The 19,735-nt window shown below is 43.1% G+C and overlaps 1 protein-coding gene across 3 annotated transcripts in view; it reads right to left on the bottom strand.

Annotated features, from left to right (window-relative positions):
* Nucleotides 1-19,735, bottom strand: part of ANXA10 (annexin A10) — a 244,440-nt gene that overhangs the window by 54,406 nt on the left and 170,299 nt on the right. For all 3 annotated transcript variants that reach the window (XM_029572067.1, XM_029572125.1, XM_029572221.1), the window contains 2 exons: nt 11,135-11,225; nt 4,933-5,012 (listed from right to left, as the gene is read on the bottom strand). In XM_029572067.1, the coding sequence (XP_029427927.1) occupies nt 4,933-5,012; nt 11,135-11,225 (171 nt within the window). The remainder of the gene's footprint in view (nt 1-4,932; nt 5,013-11,134; nt 11,226-19,735) is intronic.

Here is a 19,735-nt window from a genome sequence, read left to right as displayed (position 1 = left end):
TTTTAAGCATGCGGTGTGCCACACTCTTTCTTTGTGGGGGTTGCCCGGGGAGGTGGCTTTACTCAGAGCTAGTCTGAGTGTCTCAAATCTGTAGCTACTTTGATAGAATTTTCCATTTAAAAAGATATTTGTTCATTTTTGCTGCAATGCCAGCCAGCCAGGATTTTTTTGATCACACTTTTTTTTTTATTGAACTCAGACAGTCTCTCTGTCTCTCCCGCTGAGAAAAGCTGCCAGCAATGGGTAGGTTGGTGCAGGCACAGGCAAGGTTTGGGTGGTGTGGGTGGGAGAAAGTGTGAGTTGGTATTTTCAAACAAGAAGCAGCATCATTAGGAATGGTGCTTGCTCAGGCTTCCAGTCAAGTCTTTTCTCTGCTGTTTCATTTTTTTGTGCACATAGAGCAGTCTCAGTTGTAGTGTACATCAAGGCACTGCATTGTGCATCTGTGGGCAGTTTTGCAGACTCACATATATTGGGACAGCAGTGCTCTTTTAAGCCAAATCCCCAGTAGGCCTCTTTTGTAGTTACAAGTTTGGTGCGTGCACATACAGCAGTCTCATTTGTAGAGTACATCAAGGCACTGCATCGTGCATCTGTGGGCAGATTTCCAGACTCACATATATTGGGACAGAGGTGTTCATTCACCAATAAAGAAATAATTCTTTTAATTGAAATCCCTAGTAGGCAGTAACATTAAATCCATGATATCAGGGAAAGGCAGACGTGGTCGAGTGATTGGGATTGGCAGAGGAGGCACTTCAAAAGGTATTGCCAGTCCCCCATTAAAGTTAAAAAGGGAGCTGTTCCAATCTAAAATCTCTGGAGGGGCAGGCAGTTCCATCTGGAAAAACCAAAATTTAAAGAATATGCACTGCCACCACCTGTTTCTGACCCTGTAGTTTTGGAGGTGAGGGAAGGGGAGGCTGAGCCATGCAAGACAAAACGGCGAGACCCAAAAGCAGCAGTGCAACAGCAGACTTGACTTAGTGTAAATATAGTGCAGGCACTGTTTGCTTCTGATTCCGAAGAAGAATCATCTTGTGTGGGTTTCTCATCATCAGAAATGGAAGAAGTAATAGCTGGAGAAGGTTTTGGAGGATTAGTTAGTTCTGACTTAGCCTCCACTTCAGTGCTGCAGGGGAGAGATGAAACTGATGATGATGATGAGGAGGAAGAGCAGTCAGCACAGGCACAGAGTGTGACTGGTGCCCCTGGCATTGCTTCTCAGGGTGCACCCACTACTTCAATTCCAGTGCCAGCATCCACCCCAAAGACTATAGAGAAGGGATCACGAAAGAAATATGTGATCTGGACCTTTTGCAGAAGCAGGTGCAAGAGAGATTAAGACCTTTAACAAAAGACCACACATACATGCTCATCACATTCTGTTATCCCTGGAAATTCACCCTACAGTCCGATTGTCTCACATTTGTGAATGACTTGCTGTTAGTAAAAGTCTGTAAACAGGAGCACCATAGGCAGAGGCAGATTAGGCATAAAGGAGAGGAAGAAACAGCGGTCACTTCGGAGAATAGTGCTAGCCCAAACAGGAGCAGCACTCTGTCAGTGACAGCTAGTACTTCCAGCTTCACTTCATTACGCCAAAGCCATTTTGCCCATAAACAAGCATCTGTTCTAGAATGGGCTAGAGCGAAATCAGCTGGCAAGAAGGACTCTCAGCCCACCCAAGCAAAGGAGACACTAGCACAAATGCAGGACATGCAGAGAGATCCGCTGGCATATTGGGCACACAAGTCCAGTGTCTGGCCACACCTAGCCAAAGTGGCTTAGCGATATCTGTCATGTCCACCAACCAGTGTGCCCAGTGAATGTGTATTTTCAATGACAGGGGATATCATGGGCCCTCACCATTCAAGGCTAGCACCAGAATTGATGGAAATGTTAGTGTTTTTGAAAATAAACATTGCTTTTTCTTGGGTTTCCAAATGTTCCCTGTGAATGGCAAGATGAATAAAAGCAATTTAAAGCCTTGCAGCAGCTCCAACTGCCTCCTATGCTCCAGATAATATCAGCACATGTACCTGACCTCAACCTCTGTGCTTGTATGTCCACTGTCCAGCCCTTACATCACTAAAGGGCCTGACCTCAAATGCTGTGCCTGTCTGTCCACTGTCCAGCCCTTATGATACTACAAGGGCTTACCCTCAACCTCTGTGCCTGTCTGTCCACTGTCTAGCCCTTACGTCACTACAAGGGCCTGACCTTAAACGCTGTGCCTGTCTGTCCACTGTCCAGCCCTTACGTCACTATAAGTGCCTGACCTCAAACGCTGTGCCTGTCTGTCCACTGTCCAGCCCTTACAACACTACAAAGGCCTGACCTCAAATGCTGTCCCTGTCTGAGTTTAGTTCTAGTATTTCTAATTTCAGTTTCATGTATTTGTGCATCACTTCCTTACAGAATATTCTTTTTCCTGTTTTGCAACATTTGGAATGTAAGGACATAAAAGCTGACAAGATGTTTGGAGCTTGCATATTTCATTTGCTCAATAGTTTTCATGACCTTTATAATATGGGCCATTGTCCCTAAATCTTTGTTGCCAACATTAATGTTTCTAGTACTATAGAAAACTGATGGCAGTTGCACTCTAGTTCATCCTCTGTGTTCCCATAGTTTACAGAGGCACTGTGTAGGGTACAAAGTCAACATAGGTTGATATTGTAGATTTGGACTTGAGAAGCAGTTTTCTTATTTCTGAGAGCTCTTCACGTTCCTTTGTCATCAGCTGAAGCGCATAAGCAGTTAATAGCTTCTGGGTATTCACTAGATGCCAACGGAAACACTCCACTCTAGGAGCCAATAACCCATTCTAGGGAGCCCTTTCCTGCACAAAGGAAAGGGAACTCTCCCCGGGTATAGCCAGCTTATCTCTTAATGCCCGCCGACCCATGTTGAATCGCTGTTCACATGGAAACCTCCTCCATGTCGACTCGCCATGCTTTGAAGGCTCATGCTCCACTCTAGGGGCCAACAACCCATTCTAGGGAGCCCTTTCCTACGCAAAAGAAAGGGAACTCTCCCCGGGTGTAGCTAGCCTATCTCTTAACACCTGCTGACCCATGTTGAACTGCTGTTCACATGGAAACCTCCTCTGCCTCGGCCTTTAAAATTCTCATTTGTATATTTGCTACATCCACCAGATTTTAAAAGACCAGCAAGAGCTCATTAGATGCCAACGAAAACACCCCACTCTAGGGGTGAACCCATTCTAGGGAGCCCTTTTCTGCACAAAGGAAAGGGAACTCTCTCTGGGGCTAGCCTGTCTTGCCCCTATCAAAACCACAGGGACCTGACAACCTCAGTTCTGCCAGCCTGTCTTGCCCCTATCACGCACTAACCCGAAAATCAGGGCCCCCTAAAAAAACCCGAACCGCTGGAAAAACGAAATTCCCACGGGGGGGGCGAAACGAAGCCCGACATGAAATTCTAACCCAAAGTACATCTCTATTAAATAGGTCCCTAAGAATTTTTTCTCACAACTATATTTTTTTTTCCTCACCAGCAGGTATATTTGTTAACTTCAGCAGAATTTAAAAATGATTGTTGGTTTCTCATAAAATTAGAGCAATGTTGATAAATAGCAGGAAATTCCTACTTTTCAAAATATAATATTTAGTGAAGCCACATTAGGTTAAAATTTACTCTAACTTTTCAAACCCAATACACATGGTAAACATTAGCATATTGCAACATCTTCTGAGCCATGGTTTGCAAATCTACACCTAGTAAAGATTTCTGCAATAAGAATGGTTGGGTCCCTGTTTGCATGGTTTCAGGGGACGTCACTGGCAGAGTTCAAACCAGCAACAGTCAGAAGATAACAGGTGGGAGCTTTAATAATAGTTAACTGGCAAGCTAGAGGCAAGCAGGGCCAGAGGTTCATTAAAGACCAAAAAGGTTGCTGGTGGTCACTCCTCTCAATTAACTGGATTGGCCAAAGCTAGGTTAAAAGTAGCTGCTGGGATCTTGGAAGTTGTTCACAGTAATCAGAATGCTACCCAAGCTCTCTAGTGAGTCAAACTCTCTCCTAGAGTGGGTGAAGCTCTGCTCCTGGTTGTAGCTCCAGCTCCAGCTTACAGCTTCCTCTTCTGCTCCAGCTCCAGCTCCAGCATTAGATTCCAGCTCTAGCTTCAGTTTCAAGTTCCGGCATCAGCTCTAGCTCCATTTCAAGTTCCTTCATCAGTCCCCACTCCTGCTGCGGCATGCTAGGCCTCTTCTTCCTGTGAAAACCCAGCTCCCACCTCTGAGTACCACCAGCAGGGCTAGAGAACCTGGCACATAGAAATCTGATTCTCCGTGTTAACCAGCCCAGTGTTACTGGTCTACCTAGCTTGGGACATAAAACTGTTGTACCCCTCCAAACTCTGACCATCATCCTTTGCAGCCTAGCCAGCAGGGGAAGTTATGTTTATCCCCTCCCTGCTCTGGTGATAAGTTCCAAATGAGTGCCAGGCCTTGGCTCTACCTTAGGAGCCAGCCACGGTTCTGCTTAGGCATGCTAACTTGAGTGAATGAAGGGAAACAAACTAATTAGCTTATTATCTCCCTAACTGCTTAATTTAAACATGCAGTAATCTTTATGTTGTAGCTGTGAAGGGCATGGATTTTCACTTGTGCTGAAACCTTTGTGAGGTGTGTGTTAATTGGAATGCACATAAATGCAGTAAATAATCCTTTTTTTTTTAAGTTTCACAAAGTATAGTCAAATGCTTTAAGATTATATTTCAAAGTGAAATTGTTATAGGGCAGGAAAACTGTGTTTTGCTGATCACTTCCAAACAAAGATCTCCAAAATAAGTACTGCTGCTGTTCACAGTCAAGGGCTACAAATTCATTTCTTGGTTCGTACATAAAAATTACTGGACATCTCTAAACTTATGAAAGGGCATATAAGGTCAGAAAGCATAGTACCTGGGTCAGGTTCATTAGTGTATCTCTGAAGTGACCAGAGGTCTCAGCATATATGTCTTGTTGAAGATCACTATTGTATTCTGCAGAATGAAAAAAGGTATGTTTGTATGTGCACATACTTTATTTTAATGGTTTACTAAAGGCTTAGCATCAACTGAAAATAAGATTACAAAATGCCATCAATTTATAATAATTCATCGTGTCTTGTTTATTTTAACTTTTCTTATGATCCACCATGATGTTTCTAACATATGTTATCTACTATACAATAACCCCAGCCAGAAGTTTTGCCAGTCAAGAATTAGTTTGCTTTTATTTTAAAAAAAGGCAAAACCATTTCCAATAACTAACTTACTCTGAATTCAGCAAGAGGCATTTTTAAAAGTACTGTTAGAATACCATGTGCTTCTTTCTATCGTTACATTTATCAAACAGTGAACTGTTAAATATAAGGCAACTTTCAAACCGGCGTGAGTGGGCACATTTGCACTGGCCCGCGCCCAGAGACACAGCTATTTTATAACTTGAGCACCTATATTATAAAGTAGCCTAGCCGCAAATTTTAAGCGGGCAAAAAAATCCCGCTTCTACCGCGTAAGTCGAGGGATTTTAAAAGGGGCTCATGCTCACACCATTCCCAGTTTTCAAGTTCATCCACCAGTTCATCCAGTTAACAACCGGGTCCTCCAACCCCTCCCCTGATTTGATAGCATACACTCCCCCCTCCACCAGTTACCCCAGATCCTTAAACCACTCAGGGATGCCTTTTTTTTTAACTTAACTTATGTATCCTCCATAGCAGAAGTAAAATCACACGGCAGTGAACCTGAGCGTGCGCCCATGCACGTAGTTACTTGCAAGCATATCTCTTTGCCAGGTCCTGGAACAGCCAAGCCCCACCCACACCATGTGTACACCACACCCCATTTTTCTCCAATGTGACATGTGCACGCATTGACACATGCACGCGCATCTCCTACTTTATAAAATTCGTGGACATACACCTGTGCTAGATGCACGCCTATCGTCTGATTTTGGCGTGCACCTCTCTTTTAAGATTCACTGCAATATGTTTTAGGGTGTTCGACCAATTTTGTTTCCATGGCGTTTCTTACATTTGTCATCATTGGACCCCACTGTTATGAGGTTGATATTCAGTCATGGACTGTCTGGGTAAACGGACCGGATAAACCTACCCAGGTAGCATATACAGTCTATTCAGTAGTACTGCCACACTGCTGCACCAGGTAAGTTTATCTTGGCATCTTGGCAAGACCAGATAGCTCAGATATTCAAAGTTATCCATGTATGTTATCTGGCTAAATTAGTTGGATAACTTTGGCCTGCCCAGAAATGGCCCTGGAACCCCTCCCCCTTTATTTGAACTCACCCAGGTAATAGTTATCAGATTAGGGGGCAAGAATTTTAAAATCTCAGTTTGTCCTGGAAAATTGAAAGTTATCTATACAAACTGCTTTGAATATTGACCTCTAAGTCTCTCTTTTGTATTTTTCCTTTCTGCATGTAAAATAACCACTCAAAATGGTCTACTTGAAAATGAACCACCTTAGTAAAAACTGTCAGCAAAATTGAGGAAGATACTTATCACCAAATATCCATGTTTCAAATTAGATTCTCAATGGGGTGCCTCTCTTCGCAACCGATGTTTAGTTTACAGTAATTTCCTTCTGGCTTCAGAGAAATGCTAGCAGCAGTCAGTGAATTGACCAATCATAGGTCATATCAACTGGAGTGCAGAAAATAAATTAATATATGAATTGTTGGTAGCCGTCAGTACTACTGGCATTAAATATTCAGCCCAGTGGGAGGAGGTATGAGCCTCTCCTCCTTCTGCTGTGTTCACTGATTTATTTTATTTTATTTTCCGTTTTTCAGACACTTCAAAGCGAATTACATTCAGGTACTGTGAGTATTTCTCTGTCTGAAAAGGGCACTGTCTCCTGAGGCAATAGAGAGTGACGTGACTTGCCTAAGGTCACAAACAGTGGCAGAGGGCATGTCTGGGGCTCTTGGTGGTAAAGTCCAGTGATGGGCATTTGTAGCTTAATTTGTTTTAAAGAAAGGGATGGGAGGCCAGTTTGGCTGTGCTATTTTTAAGTTCTCCTGGGAGGAGGAAGCTGGTAGACTGCTTGGCCTGTTGTACCATTTTTAATTTCACATGATGGGTGGGTGGGGGTGGGGTTTAGACTGCTTCTCACCTGCAATTTTTTGTTGGTTTTTTAACTTTAGGACAGCAGTATTTCCGACTAGTTAATCTGGTAAATGTATCTATTCAGCGCTGAATATAAGTGTTAGCTAGATATGTTTTTGCCATGTCCCCATATCATCCCTTGCCCTAGAGATGTGCATTTGTTTGAAATGAAATAGAAATGCCATTTCATTTCCTATTTTGTTTTATAACATTTTGAAAATTGAAGAAAAAAAACAATGAGATTTCATTGGTTTTTCTTTTGTTTTGTTTTGAAGAAATGGAAAAAAAAAACTTTGGCCATTCCCCAAAAATTGCTAGGGATGGGAACCTCTCCAGCCCTCACCTATCCTGTTTGTGTCTGTGTGTGTGTGTGTGTGTGGGGGGGGGGGGGGGGGGGGGTCCTGTTGCTACAAGACTAGAAGCCATACCCAGGTGCTGAAGCTGGCCCAGATCCAGGCCTGATATTGCGGCCTGACTCGGAAGTCAGGTTCCATTGCTTTGGCCTCAGTCTAGGCCCAGGCCCGATGTTGGGGCCCAGCCTAGAAGCCATGTCCTGTCACTGGGGCCTTGGCCTTGGCTAATGTCCAGGCCCTGAGACTGGAGAGCAGGTCTCCAGACATCCTCTTCCATCCAATGTCCTCTTGAAATGATTCCTTCCACTTGGAGAAAGCACCTGAGTGGAAGGCTCCCTTTGGATGTATGGTGTACAATTAATGGCTGTACATCAAAATGGTGCCCTCCACTCAGGAGGAAGGTGCTGGAGTGATGGTCACTCGGGTGTGTCCTCCAGACAAAGAGTGTCATTTCAAGAGGACATCTAGAGGCTTGATCCCATTCTTGAGGGCCTTGGCCCTGGCCTGAGCCTCTAGCATTGGGACCCAGCCCTGGCGCCAAGGCTAGTTTATGAAAGATAGGATAGATGGAGCCTGTAGAGGCCCTGTTTAATTTTTTCTTTAATGTGTGTTTTGTTTTATAAACTACAGAAACAAAATTAATATTAAACAAAATGATACCCTTGGAGAAAACAATTGCAAAAATGAAACTAAATACCCTGAAGCAAAATGTTTTCCCTGCATACCCTTACAGAAACAAAATAAATAATAAATATACTGATACCATGGAGGAAACTAATCTAAAAAGGAAAACAAAACAAAAGTTTTTTCACTGCATTTCAAACTTGAATTTTGTCTGGTTAAATCCTGAAGTTAGTTGGACAAACCCTTTTGAATATTGACCATATATTTAACTCATGAAATAAAGTTAAGAAGAAGCAGATAGTATTTTTGTTAATAATATTTATTGAATAATATACCATGCAGAGTGAATCATCCGCTTTTGTTTTGTAGCCTACAGACACTTGAAAAGACCATAGAGAGGTATCCATTACAGCTGCACTCACTAAAATTCAAGACTTTTAGAAAATTTCTAGTTAGATATGAACCCCCCCCTCCTTCCCAAGGGAGAAAGGGATAAAGAGCATGCTACCATTTAAGTGAACTGCAGCTGAGAAATAAAAGAGGACAATGCAGCTATGTAACATGGGCTGCCCGCCCAGGAAACACAGAATGAGATTGAAAAGGTTGCCAGACTTCTTACTGTGAAGGTGCTTAAATGACCATTGAATAGATGAGTCAGAGACTCAGGTAGGGAATTTGCATGTTACAGCCCCCTGGACTACTGTTGGTACTTTGCAGTGAAATATCACTTTAAATCATACAGAACTATGACTGAAAAAGTCCTACATTGTAAAATTCTGAATGAGAGAGGGATTTATGAAAAAAATATACTAAAAACTGTCCTAGGAAGCAAACACCCTGACTAACAAGGGGAGTAAGACCCTTGGGTATCCAGTTCTCAGACAACAGAAAAATAGCCAGACAGGATGGAAAGGTGTGCATATAATTCCTTCTCATGGTCCTGCTTGTGTCTTGGTTGTTGGGTAAAAGTGAATAACTGGTTGTGAGCTTAGTGGAGCTAAAATCACTGAAAGCTGAGACTGTGGTGGACCTGAGTCACTGAATGCTAAATAAACATGTGCCTCGTAGATCTATAAACCAAGCCAGTAAAAGCTTTCCTACCAAGGGGAGGTGGAGTGGTCCTCCTTGAACAAGGGGACCCCAGAGGCAGATTGAGCAGTTCCCAGGAGGGCATGGACCAAAGTGGCAGGTTGAGTGGTCCCCCAGAAGGGCATGTACCTCAGCAACAGATCACAAGTGGACCCCAGCAGCAGATTGAGCAGTCACCCAGGAAGAAGGGGACCCCAGCAGCAGGTCCAGAGGTGCAGTTGGGTCTCCAGGGCAGCATGGACCCCAGTAGCATTCCAGGAGGTGGAGTCAGATTTCCCAGGAAAGTGTGGACCCATACACAGACCAGGAGGTGGAGTCAGGTTCCCAGGAGGGTGTGCACCCCAACATTTCCACAGACCTTTCAGCTGAGTGGAAGTGGCACCGAGGAGATGGCAGCAGTTTAGATACAAAAGACCCCCTAGGCCAACACTGTCCACCAGCCTAGTTGCATCTTTTCACATGGGTGATACTTGGGGAAAAAAAAGGGTGAGGATAATAATAATACTTGATTAAGCGGAAACACAAGACTTCCCTTCCCCAAATTGCCAAATATTAAATGTTCTGCTACTTTGTAGATATGTATACAGTTGAGAGGCCCGATACTATTAATCATGAGTAGACAAGTGTGCTGTTTGACTCCTATTAGCAATGTACACAGTCATGTAAACATGTTTATACTTATATAATTTAATAAACTTGTATATATTTGTACATACTGCCAGCCTTGTTCACAGTCCCATTTGTTTTCCTGGGGTGAAGGGAGGGAAATCCCACCCACTAACACCTTCTTCCCCAGGTGGAGGCACCAGGTGCCAAGATCGTGAGGACCAACAGAGTCTGCCCTATGGAGCTCCTGCCAGGTCAGTCCCAGACCCAGGAAAGCCCCACGAGGTAAGCGGTCAAGGGGGTGTTACAGGTAAATATTTACTCAGTTTGGCCAATTGAATTAAACAAGGATTCAAAAGTTCCTCCCAAGATTTAATTATTGGGAAATTCACTTTGCCACCCCTACATGATCACTCACTTCTTCTCATCCCTGTGTACTTTCTCCCACACTCCCTGAGCCCTTTCACTATCTTCCCCATCCCCACCCCAAACCATACAGTCCACACACCATCATCCTCTACCCTTCACGCTATGCAGACCTCTTGCCCTTTTTTATTCCCTATTGTGGCACTTCTTCTCCAGCCCTGATCAAACTGAAGAGTCTGCCACCTCCTCCTGAACCCAATCTAGCCAATTGCACTGTCTCCTTTTCTCGGGCCCTTTTCTTTGTTCTCTGCAGCCATCAAAATCCAATCTCCTTAGGCGAGTAGGATTTTCGAAACTTCGTGTATCTTTAATAAATTAGATAAACATCCTTTACAGAGCTGGTGTTTCCTCTTATTTGCATAATAGATTATCAACTTCATCACAATATGCTTAACCCTCTGTATGCCTTTCCCAATATACAGTAACTCACTCACATGATCGCATCTGGTGCTGGGTGGAGGAAGCACAATGAGCATCTTCTTGCTGTGATTTTAAGTCAGAGTACATTGAAAAAACAAAAAATGTTTGCCACCCTTCAGTTACATTCTGTTTAATTTAAATATGCTCTGAACCACTTTTATCACCTACTATATGTGCAACAGGAGAAATAAAATATGGGTCTGAAGGCTGCCAGAGGTGAATAAGAGGTGTACAAGTATCTGGTGGCAAAGATTTTATGGGTCTGTCTGTGAACAGAAGGGAAGGCATAAATTCATAGACAGATCCATCCTCTATGGTGATTCCTCCTCCTTCTTTCTCAGAAACACTTTTATGAGGTGAAACACTCTTTTAGAATTTGGTGTTCATGCTGCTACTATAGTTCCTGAGAGCAGTAACACATTTTCTTACTACTGCTGCATGATGTATAAAAAAAAAAAAAATGAAAAATTACGCATTAAGTAGACTTCTTTCATTTGAAAAATCTCGCCATTTGTTCTTGAAGCTAAAATATCAATCAAACAGTTTTCTTCTGTTCCTGCTCCCTGCAAATACAAAAAACAAATAATGTTATCTGCAGGAAGGTGTAACTCATTCATTACATCCTTTGTGTCATTTTGGTTTTTTTTTGTTTTATTAATTTTGTTTGGTGCATTTTGTTTCATTTTAAATGAAAAAAAATAAGAAATTAAATAATAATAATAATAATACAAATAACAAATTTGTCCATTCCCTGCCCTACCTCAAAAAACGCAAACCATAACCCAAACTCTTCCCAGCACCTCCCCGATACTCCCCCAACCTCTCCCAGCCCCTCTTCATGGGGAATGAGCAATCCTTGTTACTACCACTGTTTCAGAAGGGGCAGGCAGATCAAGGCTGGCACCAGTATTCCTACCTTCCTTACAACATGGCGCCAGCCTAATCTGGCCAGTACCATTTTGCATGGGAAAAAAGTAATAATAGCACTGCCAATGCCATTTGAAGTGGCAGCAGTGTCGAGGCAGAAGCAACCAGGGATTGTTCCTGCTCTGTGAAGACTTTAAAACAGGGCTTCCCAAACCTGCCCTGGGGACTCCACAGCCAGTCATTTTTTCAGGATATCCAAAATGAATATGCATGAGATAAATTTGCATATGTTTTAATGGTTTCTAAAGACTTCACATGGCAACAGGGTCCAAGGAAAGCTGGAAACATCAGAGAAGGATATGGGAGGTGGTTTTTATTTTGACAGGGTAGGGTCCCGACAACTTTTTAAAAAATGGAAGGAAAGAAAATAAGCACTTTTCTTTCATTTCATTTTGATATCGGAATGGGAAATTTTATGTTAAATTTCCCGTTTCATTTCAATGAAAGCACATCTCCAGTATAATACAGTTGATAGCAAATTTATGACACACCCAAAATATATTGACAAATTTAATGTAAAATGTAAAGGGGGTTGAAAAAAGAACCAAAATAAAAATGAAATCAAGTCATACCTAGCTTTTATTCCCACTCTGTTTGTGAGAGGCTACCCTACATTGATACAGGTGGCTGCATGACCGATGTATGCAGTCGTCCCTTGCAAAGACTTTGTGTCACCTTCATGTTCTTTACAATGCAATAGTCCACACTCTGTTCCACAGGCAGCTACCTGCTATCCCTATGCTACCTAACAATGGAAACCTACAGCTTCTCAGCAAATGATTGTGTAGACAGTTTTTCCTTGCGTTTTATGCCCTTTTTCTAGAGGGCGCTGCAAGAGGGAAAGTAAGAAATAATAGTGTCTTTGAGGTTTACTATGGCTTTGTTTAAGCCACGAGCAAAATGGTATTTTTCAGACTGAACCAGAATACATCAACATCTTGGAGCTGGTCAGGAGGATGGAGTAGTGCACCCTCACTTCCGGTTACAGGCAGGGAAGTTTAGAGAGAAACATAGGGGCCGATGCAATGCAGTGCGCTCAGCTGAGCGCACTGTTTAACCCGCTGTCGGAAGCGGGTTAAATAGGCACTAATCCACCCCCTAATGCAATAGGGGGATTAGTGCCTATTTAACGGTCATCTCATGCGGAGTGAATGAGATAGCCGTCAATCAATGCAAATGCATGTGAATGAACCCATTACTCATTCACTCCGAATGCAAAAAGAAAAATGTGCATCTCAGACGCACATTTATCGCTCAGATATTAACGCCTGCCTGGAGTAAGCGTTAATAGCTGAGCGCATTGAAAAGAAGTACAGAAAAGTAGAAAAAACAGCTTTTCTGTACTTTTTTAAAGTAAAAAAAAAATAAAATAACTCAGCATACTGCCGAGTTATGAAGACCGACGCCAGTAAACTTGGCCTTGGTTTTTCATAAAATAACTGAAAATGTTACCAATCAGTTAAAAAGTGTCAATTTTGGAGGAATTCTTTAGCTAGAGGTATGGTTCTGCACGCCATTGGCTTCCTCCTTAGTTACTGGTACTTGTTTGTGTTGTTATGATTGCAAGGAGGTATTTGTAGGGGTAACAAGTGTAAACAAACAAGTGATGTCATTTTATAGCATCAAGTTCTAGTCAGCAAAAGCACGTAATGCAAATGCTTATTTAGAATTCACCAATCCTTTTGTATTTTAGGAAAAGGGGCCCTGGAATTTTGGGATATGCATACTTTGTATTCCCTGGTGTGAGTCTGTGTGTTTGGATGGGGGGAGGGGTGACTGGTGAGAGGGGAAGTGACTTGGGTGGATGTATGGGGTTACAGGTAGAAGAGAATCTGATTGCTGTGGCGAATGGAGAGAGAGAAGCAGCCTGGTGTGTGTAGGGAGTAGCCTGTTACCCCATACAGTTATCCCCGTCACACCCCCGTCACACCCCCCCATACACACACACACACACACACCAGGCTGCCTCTCTTTCCCACGTCACCTTATACATTCACCCCATTTACTTCTTCTCTCACTAGTCTCACTCCATACACAACAGGCTATCTTTCTCTCATCAGTCACTACCCCAAGAAGTCTCTCTCTCTCACTTGTCACCCCCGTACAGTCACCACAGTTACTCACTTTCTTGCTAGTCACCCTTCACATACCAGGCTGACTCTCTCTCACCAGTCACTCCCTCAACCAGATTCTCTCCCACCTACCACCCCATACATTCACTCCAGTCACTCCCCCTCTCAAAAGTCACCCCAGTCACTCCCCTTCTCACCAGTCACTACCTCAACCAGACTCTCTCCCACCTACCACCCCATACATTCACTCCAGTCACTACCCCTCTCACCAGTTACCACCCCCCACCCAAACACACAGACAGACAGACACCAGGGGAATTAAAAGTATGCATGTACCAAAATGCCAGAGCCCCTTTTCTAAAATAAAAAGGAATTGGCAAATTCAAAGTAATCATTTGCAATACATGCTTTTGTATTTCCTGACTAGAAACTTAATGGTATTAAATATTTATTATATCAATTGTTTGCTTATGTTTGTTACCAGGCACTGGCCATCCCCCCAAATATACCACCTTGCAACCTTACACAACAAGTAACATGGGAATGCATGACTATATCTCTAGCTAACAAACTGCTCCCCCAATTAGCACTTTTTAACTAAGTGCTAACATTTTCAGTTAGTGCAAACATCCAGTTATTGCGCACTAAGTCCTGTTAGTGCACACTAACATGAAATACTAATTTTTATGAAATTTCGTCATTTTTTTTTTGTTTCGTGGCACTTCAGAAAAGAGATGAAATAGACAATTTCATTGCCATTATCTATTTCATTTAAAATGAATGTACATCTCTAGTTATTAGGCACTCTAGGGAAACCTTCAGTCTTGAGTTTCACCTCCATTAATTTTCAGGTTCATAGGCCTTCCCCCTGTCCCCAAGTTTTGATAATTAAATTCAACATTCATGATGACCATTACACCAGTCCTTTCTGATGAATCCTATAAAATCACATAATTGGACATAGGGAGGACAATTTCAAAAGCCATTTAAGTGAGTAAATACCAATTTACTCATGTAATTGAGCTTTTTGAAATGTTGACCCTAAAATCATCTAAAAATACCCATGATTCAAAAGGAAAGTATGCTCATACTTTCCCTTTGAGAACTGGTGCAAAGTGGGTAAAAGAACCCTTGGACAGCTCACCAATTTTGAAAATTGCCCATACACTTTTAAATATTAAACTTAGTTTAATATGTATATATATATAGTCCATGATATAATATGTTTCAGAAATCATATGACAATATCTAAATAATGTATCATTTGTTATTTTGTGGGGATAGATTGCCAAAAATATCAAGAAAAACATAGAAACAGAGAAATAATGGCAGAAAAGGACCAGTAGTCCATCCAGTCCACCCAGCAGACTTCCTATGGTAGTTCTATCTGCGCCATGCAGGTTAACGTCATGTATCAGTCAGTACTACTTGATGTGCTTTGCTTATGGACTTGGCCATAGAAGCAGTCCTGCGAAACAATGCGACAAGGCGATAGCAAAAGCCAGAAGAATGCTGGGCTGCATAGAGAGTGGAATATCGAGTAAGAAAAGGGAAGTGATTATTCCCTTGTACAGGTCCTTGGTGAGGCCTCACCTGGAGTACTGTGTTCAGTTCTGGAGACCGTATCTACAAAAAGACAAAGACAAGATGGAAGCGGTACAGAGAAGGGCGACCAGGAAGGTGGAGGATCTTCATCGGATGACGTACGAGGAGAGATTGAAGAATCTAAATATGTACACCCTGGAGGAAAGGAGGAGCAGAGGTGATATGATACAGACTTTCAGATACTTGAAAGGTTTTAATGATCCAAAGACAACAACAAACCTTTTCCGTAGGAAAAAAATCAGCAGAACCAGGGGTCACGATTTGAAGCTCCAGGGAGGAAGATTCAGAACCAATGTCAGGAAGTATTTCTTCACAGAGAGGGTGGTGGATGCCTTGAATGCCCTTCCGGAGGAAGTGGTGAAGACCAGAACTGTGAAGGACTTCAAAGGGGCGTGGGATAAACACTGTGGATCCATAAAGTCAAGAGGCCGCCAATGAAGAGTGGGTGACTCGCCAGAATGATGGCTACTGCCTGGAGACAATACCCTTCTTCAATAAACATACACATGCTTACTGAGACTCCAACATCGCTCTAAGCTTCAACAGCAAGAGGAAATGTGGAAAAAAGGATTTGCACTCACAAAGAGGGGAGTAGCTGGCTTGTTACGGCGGTTACTACCCCAAACCAAATAAGCCTGATACTTCACTTTCAATGCATATACAGCATAGTTCTCTGCTTCAACAGCAGGGGAGAAGAAAAAAGGGTTCACACTCACAAAGCGGGGAGTAGCTGGCTTGTTACGGCGGTTACTACCCCAAACCAAATGTGCCTGATACTTCACTTTCGATGCATATCCAGCATGGCTCTCTGCTTCAACGGCATGGGAGAAAGACTGATACATCACGCATTTCCAGCATAGCTCTCTGCTTTAACAGCAGGGGAAAAGAAAAACTGATGCTTCACGCATATCCAGCATAGCTTCAATGGCAGGGGAGAAGAAAAAAGGATTCGCACTCACAAAGCGGGGAGTAGCTGGCTTGTTACGGCGGTTACTACCCCACACCAAATGTGCCTGATACTTCACTTTCAATGCATATCCAGCATGGCTCTCTGCTTCAACGGCATGGGAGAAAAACTGATACTTCACGCATATCCAGCATAGCTCTCTGCTTCAACGGCAGGGGAGAAGAAAAACTGATACTTCACGCATATCCAGCATAGCTCTCTGCTTCAACGGCAGGGGAGAAGAAAAACAACCAATAAGGGCTGTATAACATAGTCTGGGTAAAACAAATAAGCATGGGTGTAGCTTGCTTATTGTGGCGGTTACTACCCCTAACTAATCAAGCTTGATATTTCACTGGGATGCAGCTCCATCACTGCTCTCTACATTAATGGTGGGGGTGGAAGGGAAATAGAACCAAGAGCTAAGAGAAACAGATAAGTATGAGAGAAAAAATGTGTGAAGCTTGCTGGGCAGACTGGATGGGCCGTTTGGTCTTCTTCTGCCGTCATTTCTATGTTTCTATGTTTCTATGTTTCTATGTTTCCTTAATGTCTGTGTATCAGTACCCCACACTGTAAAAAAGTCATGGCTCATGTTGGTTGTCTCTGAATCCAAGTCCTTCCCCCCCCCTGTCTTCTAAGCATGGAGCAATGTTGCAGTTGCATTAAAAGCCTCAAAGCATATTGATTAAGGGTAATAATCTCCATGCCTTTTGCTAATGGTAGTAATCACATACCAGCAAGTTACCCTCCTGCACACTTTTCTCATTTCTGACCTCTAGCCTGTTGAAATCCACAGTGTTTATCCCATGCTCCTTTGAATTCTTTGACTGTTTTCTTCTTCGCCGTTTCCTCTGGAAGGGCATGCCAGGCCTACACCACCCTCTCTTTGAAGAAATATTCCCTGACCTTGTCCCCCTGGAGTTTCATTTCGTGATCCTAGTTCTATTGTTTTCTTTCCAATGGAAAAGGTTTAATGTCCATAGATCATTGAAATCTTTTAGGTATCTGAAGATCTGTATCAGATCTCCCCTGCACCTCCTCTCTTCCAGGGTATACATATTCAGATCCTTCAGCTTCTCCTCATAGGTCTGATACAGACCCCACACCATTTTTGTTGCCCTTCTCTGGACTGTCTCCATTCTGTCTCTATCCTTTTTGAGATTTGGGCTCCAGAACTGAACAGGTGAGGCCTCACCAAGGATCTGTACAAGGGCATCATCACCTCCATACATACATTTATAAATTTAAAAAATTATCCACACTGCATTGGCTGAAAGTTGTTCTAAAATGAATGACTGGCTAGGCTGAACTAGAATGTTTCCCCTCACTACTCAGCATACCGTATTTTCTTGTGTATAAATCTATTTTTTTTCCAGCAAGTTCAATGACTGCGACTTATACACCGGTGCGACTTATACACTGTCACAAATTCTCTCTCTCTCTCAACCTGTGCTGTTAATCTCACTCTAGAAACAGGTGCGACTTATACAAAGGTGCGACTTAACTACCAACTTTTTTGTCAAAATGGCAATTTATAGGGGGTGCAAATTATACATTGAGGCGACTTATACACCGGAATATAAGGTACAAACATTTTTTCAAATTCTTTTGTCACCTCAGAAACACTGACACAAACTCCCTCCATTACCAGGCACATTGTGAAGACACACAAAACTCTGCAAAAAAAAAAAACATTCAGAAGCTATATGGCAAACCTACCATAAAAAAATAGCACTAACTTCCAGAGATCAAACAGCAATAACCCTACTTTAGAAAAAGCAGCAATAAAAATATTACATTGGGCTCTGGAACAGCATTACTATTCTTCATAGGAAGGAAAAGCAATGGCCTCATGGATACAGATTGACTGAGAACCAGGGAAACCACTTCCCCCCCACCCCATTCCTTGTGATATTTCGCAAATTGCTTTATCTCCCATTGCCTCAGGTATCCATTTAGATTGTAAGCTGTTTAGTGAAAGAATTTATTGTACCTGAATTCTAAAACTGCCTTGAAAATTATTTGGAAAGGAAGACTATAAATTCAAATTGATGATTAGTAATACACCTCCTGTTGGGAAAACTGTGCAAGCTGAAGTACACAGAAACTATACATTAGGAGGTAGATATTCAAAAAGAACTTAGACTTAATCGGCTAAGTAGTGGCCACTGGATATTCAGTGGCCACCACTTAATCAATGTGAAGGGTAACAGGTGTGTGAGCTCTTACTGCTGTGGCATAGATGACACAGCCTTGAGGGCAAACCCCCAAGGTCTATGCCGGCACCCTGTAGCAGGACAGTCTGGAACTTCACCTTTACTAACCACCTCTTCCACAGGTTGAGCTATTGGATTCTGGCAGCCAGCAGGACTTAGGAAGGTCCCTCGGGTGGTGGAGATAGCTAGAATTCAGAGACACACCAAGGTCAGGGCCAGCAGCAAGTTATCAAGAGTCAGAGTGGGCCAATTTAGAGCAGACAGCTAGCAAGAATAGTCAGCTCCAGGCAAGAGGTCAGATCCAGGTGGCAGGTAATGGTGATCAGGTCCAGGCAAGGGGTCAAGAACCAAAGAGGCAAGCCAAGGGAGGATAAAGACGCACTGAAGACAGGACAGGAGGACAAGGCTGGATAAGGCAAGGCTGGAGGACAAGAAATGCAGAAATCAGGAACACTGGCAATACACACTGCTAAGCAGGAGACCCATTGCTGAGGCATCTGTTGCTACTCTGGAAAGCAAGTTTTATCCTAGAGGGCTTGTGATGTCAGCATCGGTGCCACTTTCCTGCCATGGGCCCCTCAAGTGTCTGAACATTGGGCACGTGTGAAACATTGGGGGGCAGTGGCATGGCAGTGTCCTGGGCTGTGGTCAGCCCAGGACACTGCCATGCCACTGGCAGTGTCCTGGGTGGACATCCTGCGCATGGAGGGAGTCCAGCAACCTTCAGGCCACATCGAGAAGATGCACACTGGCAAGGTGGGCCGTGCCGGTAACAGATGTATTCCACAACTGGTGGTTGTATCAGCCAGTTAAGCCACTTAATCAGCTGAGTTCTTAACTGGCTAACTCTGGGGCAGGCAATGGGCGTCATGGGGATAAGTTAGATAAGTTATCCAGATAAATATTCAGTCTTAACCGGTTAAGTTACCTGGCTAAGTTTAGACCTGCTCTATAGCACAGAGGATCCCTAGTTGTGAGGAAGTGAAAAGAAAGCCAGAAATTAACTGGGATCTATGACATTCCATAAGAAATGAAATTAGGTAGACTAGATGGGTCTTACAATCCTTATCTGCCATCATCTTCTGCGTTTCTATGAAAACAGCATCAAATTTAACTATAAGTGTGGCGCTTGGAAATGATCAAGTATGTGGGCCCTTTGGCCAAGGTGAGAGGTGGTACCGCCCAGGGGAGGAGCACTGCTGAGCCTCACCATCGGGAGGCAGAGTCTCGGCTGAGAGATGATATACAGCAGATGTATAGATGGAGAAAGAGAGGGTGACCCCAGGAGGCAGGCCACGGAACGA

This window comes from Rhinatrema bivittatum, chromosome 1 (assembly GCF_901001135.1).
Source record: "Rhinatrema bivittatum chromosome 1, aRhiBiv1.1, whole genome shotgun sequence".
NCBI classification, from domain to species: domain Eukaryota; kingdom Metazoa; phylum Chordata; class Amphibia; order Gymnophiona; family Rhinatrematidae; genus Rhinatrema; species Rhinatrema bivittatum.
This window is presented reverse-complemented; position numbering and strand designations above follow the sequence as displayed.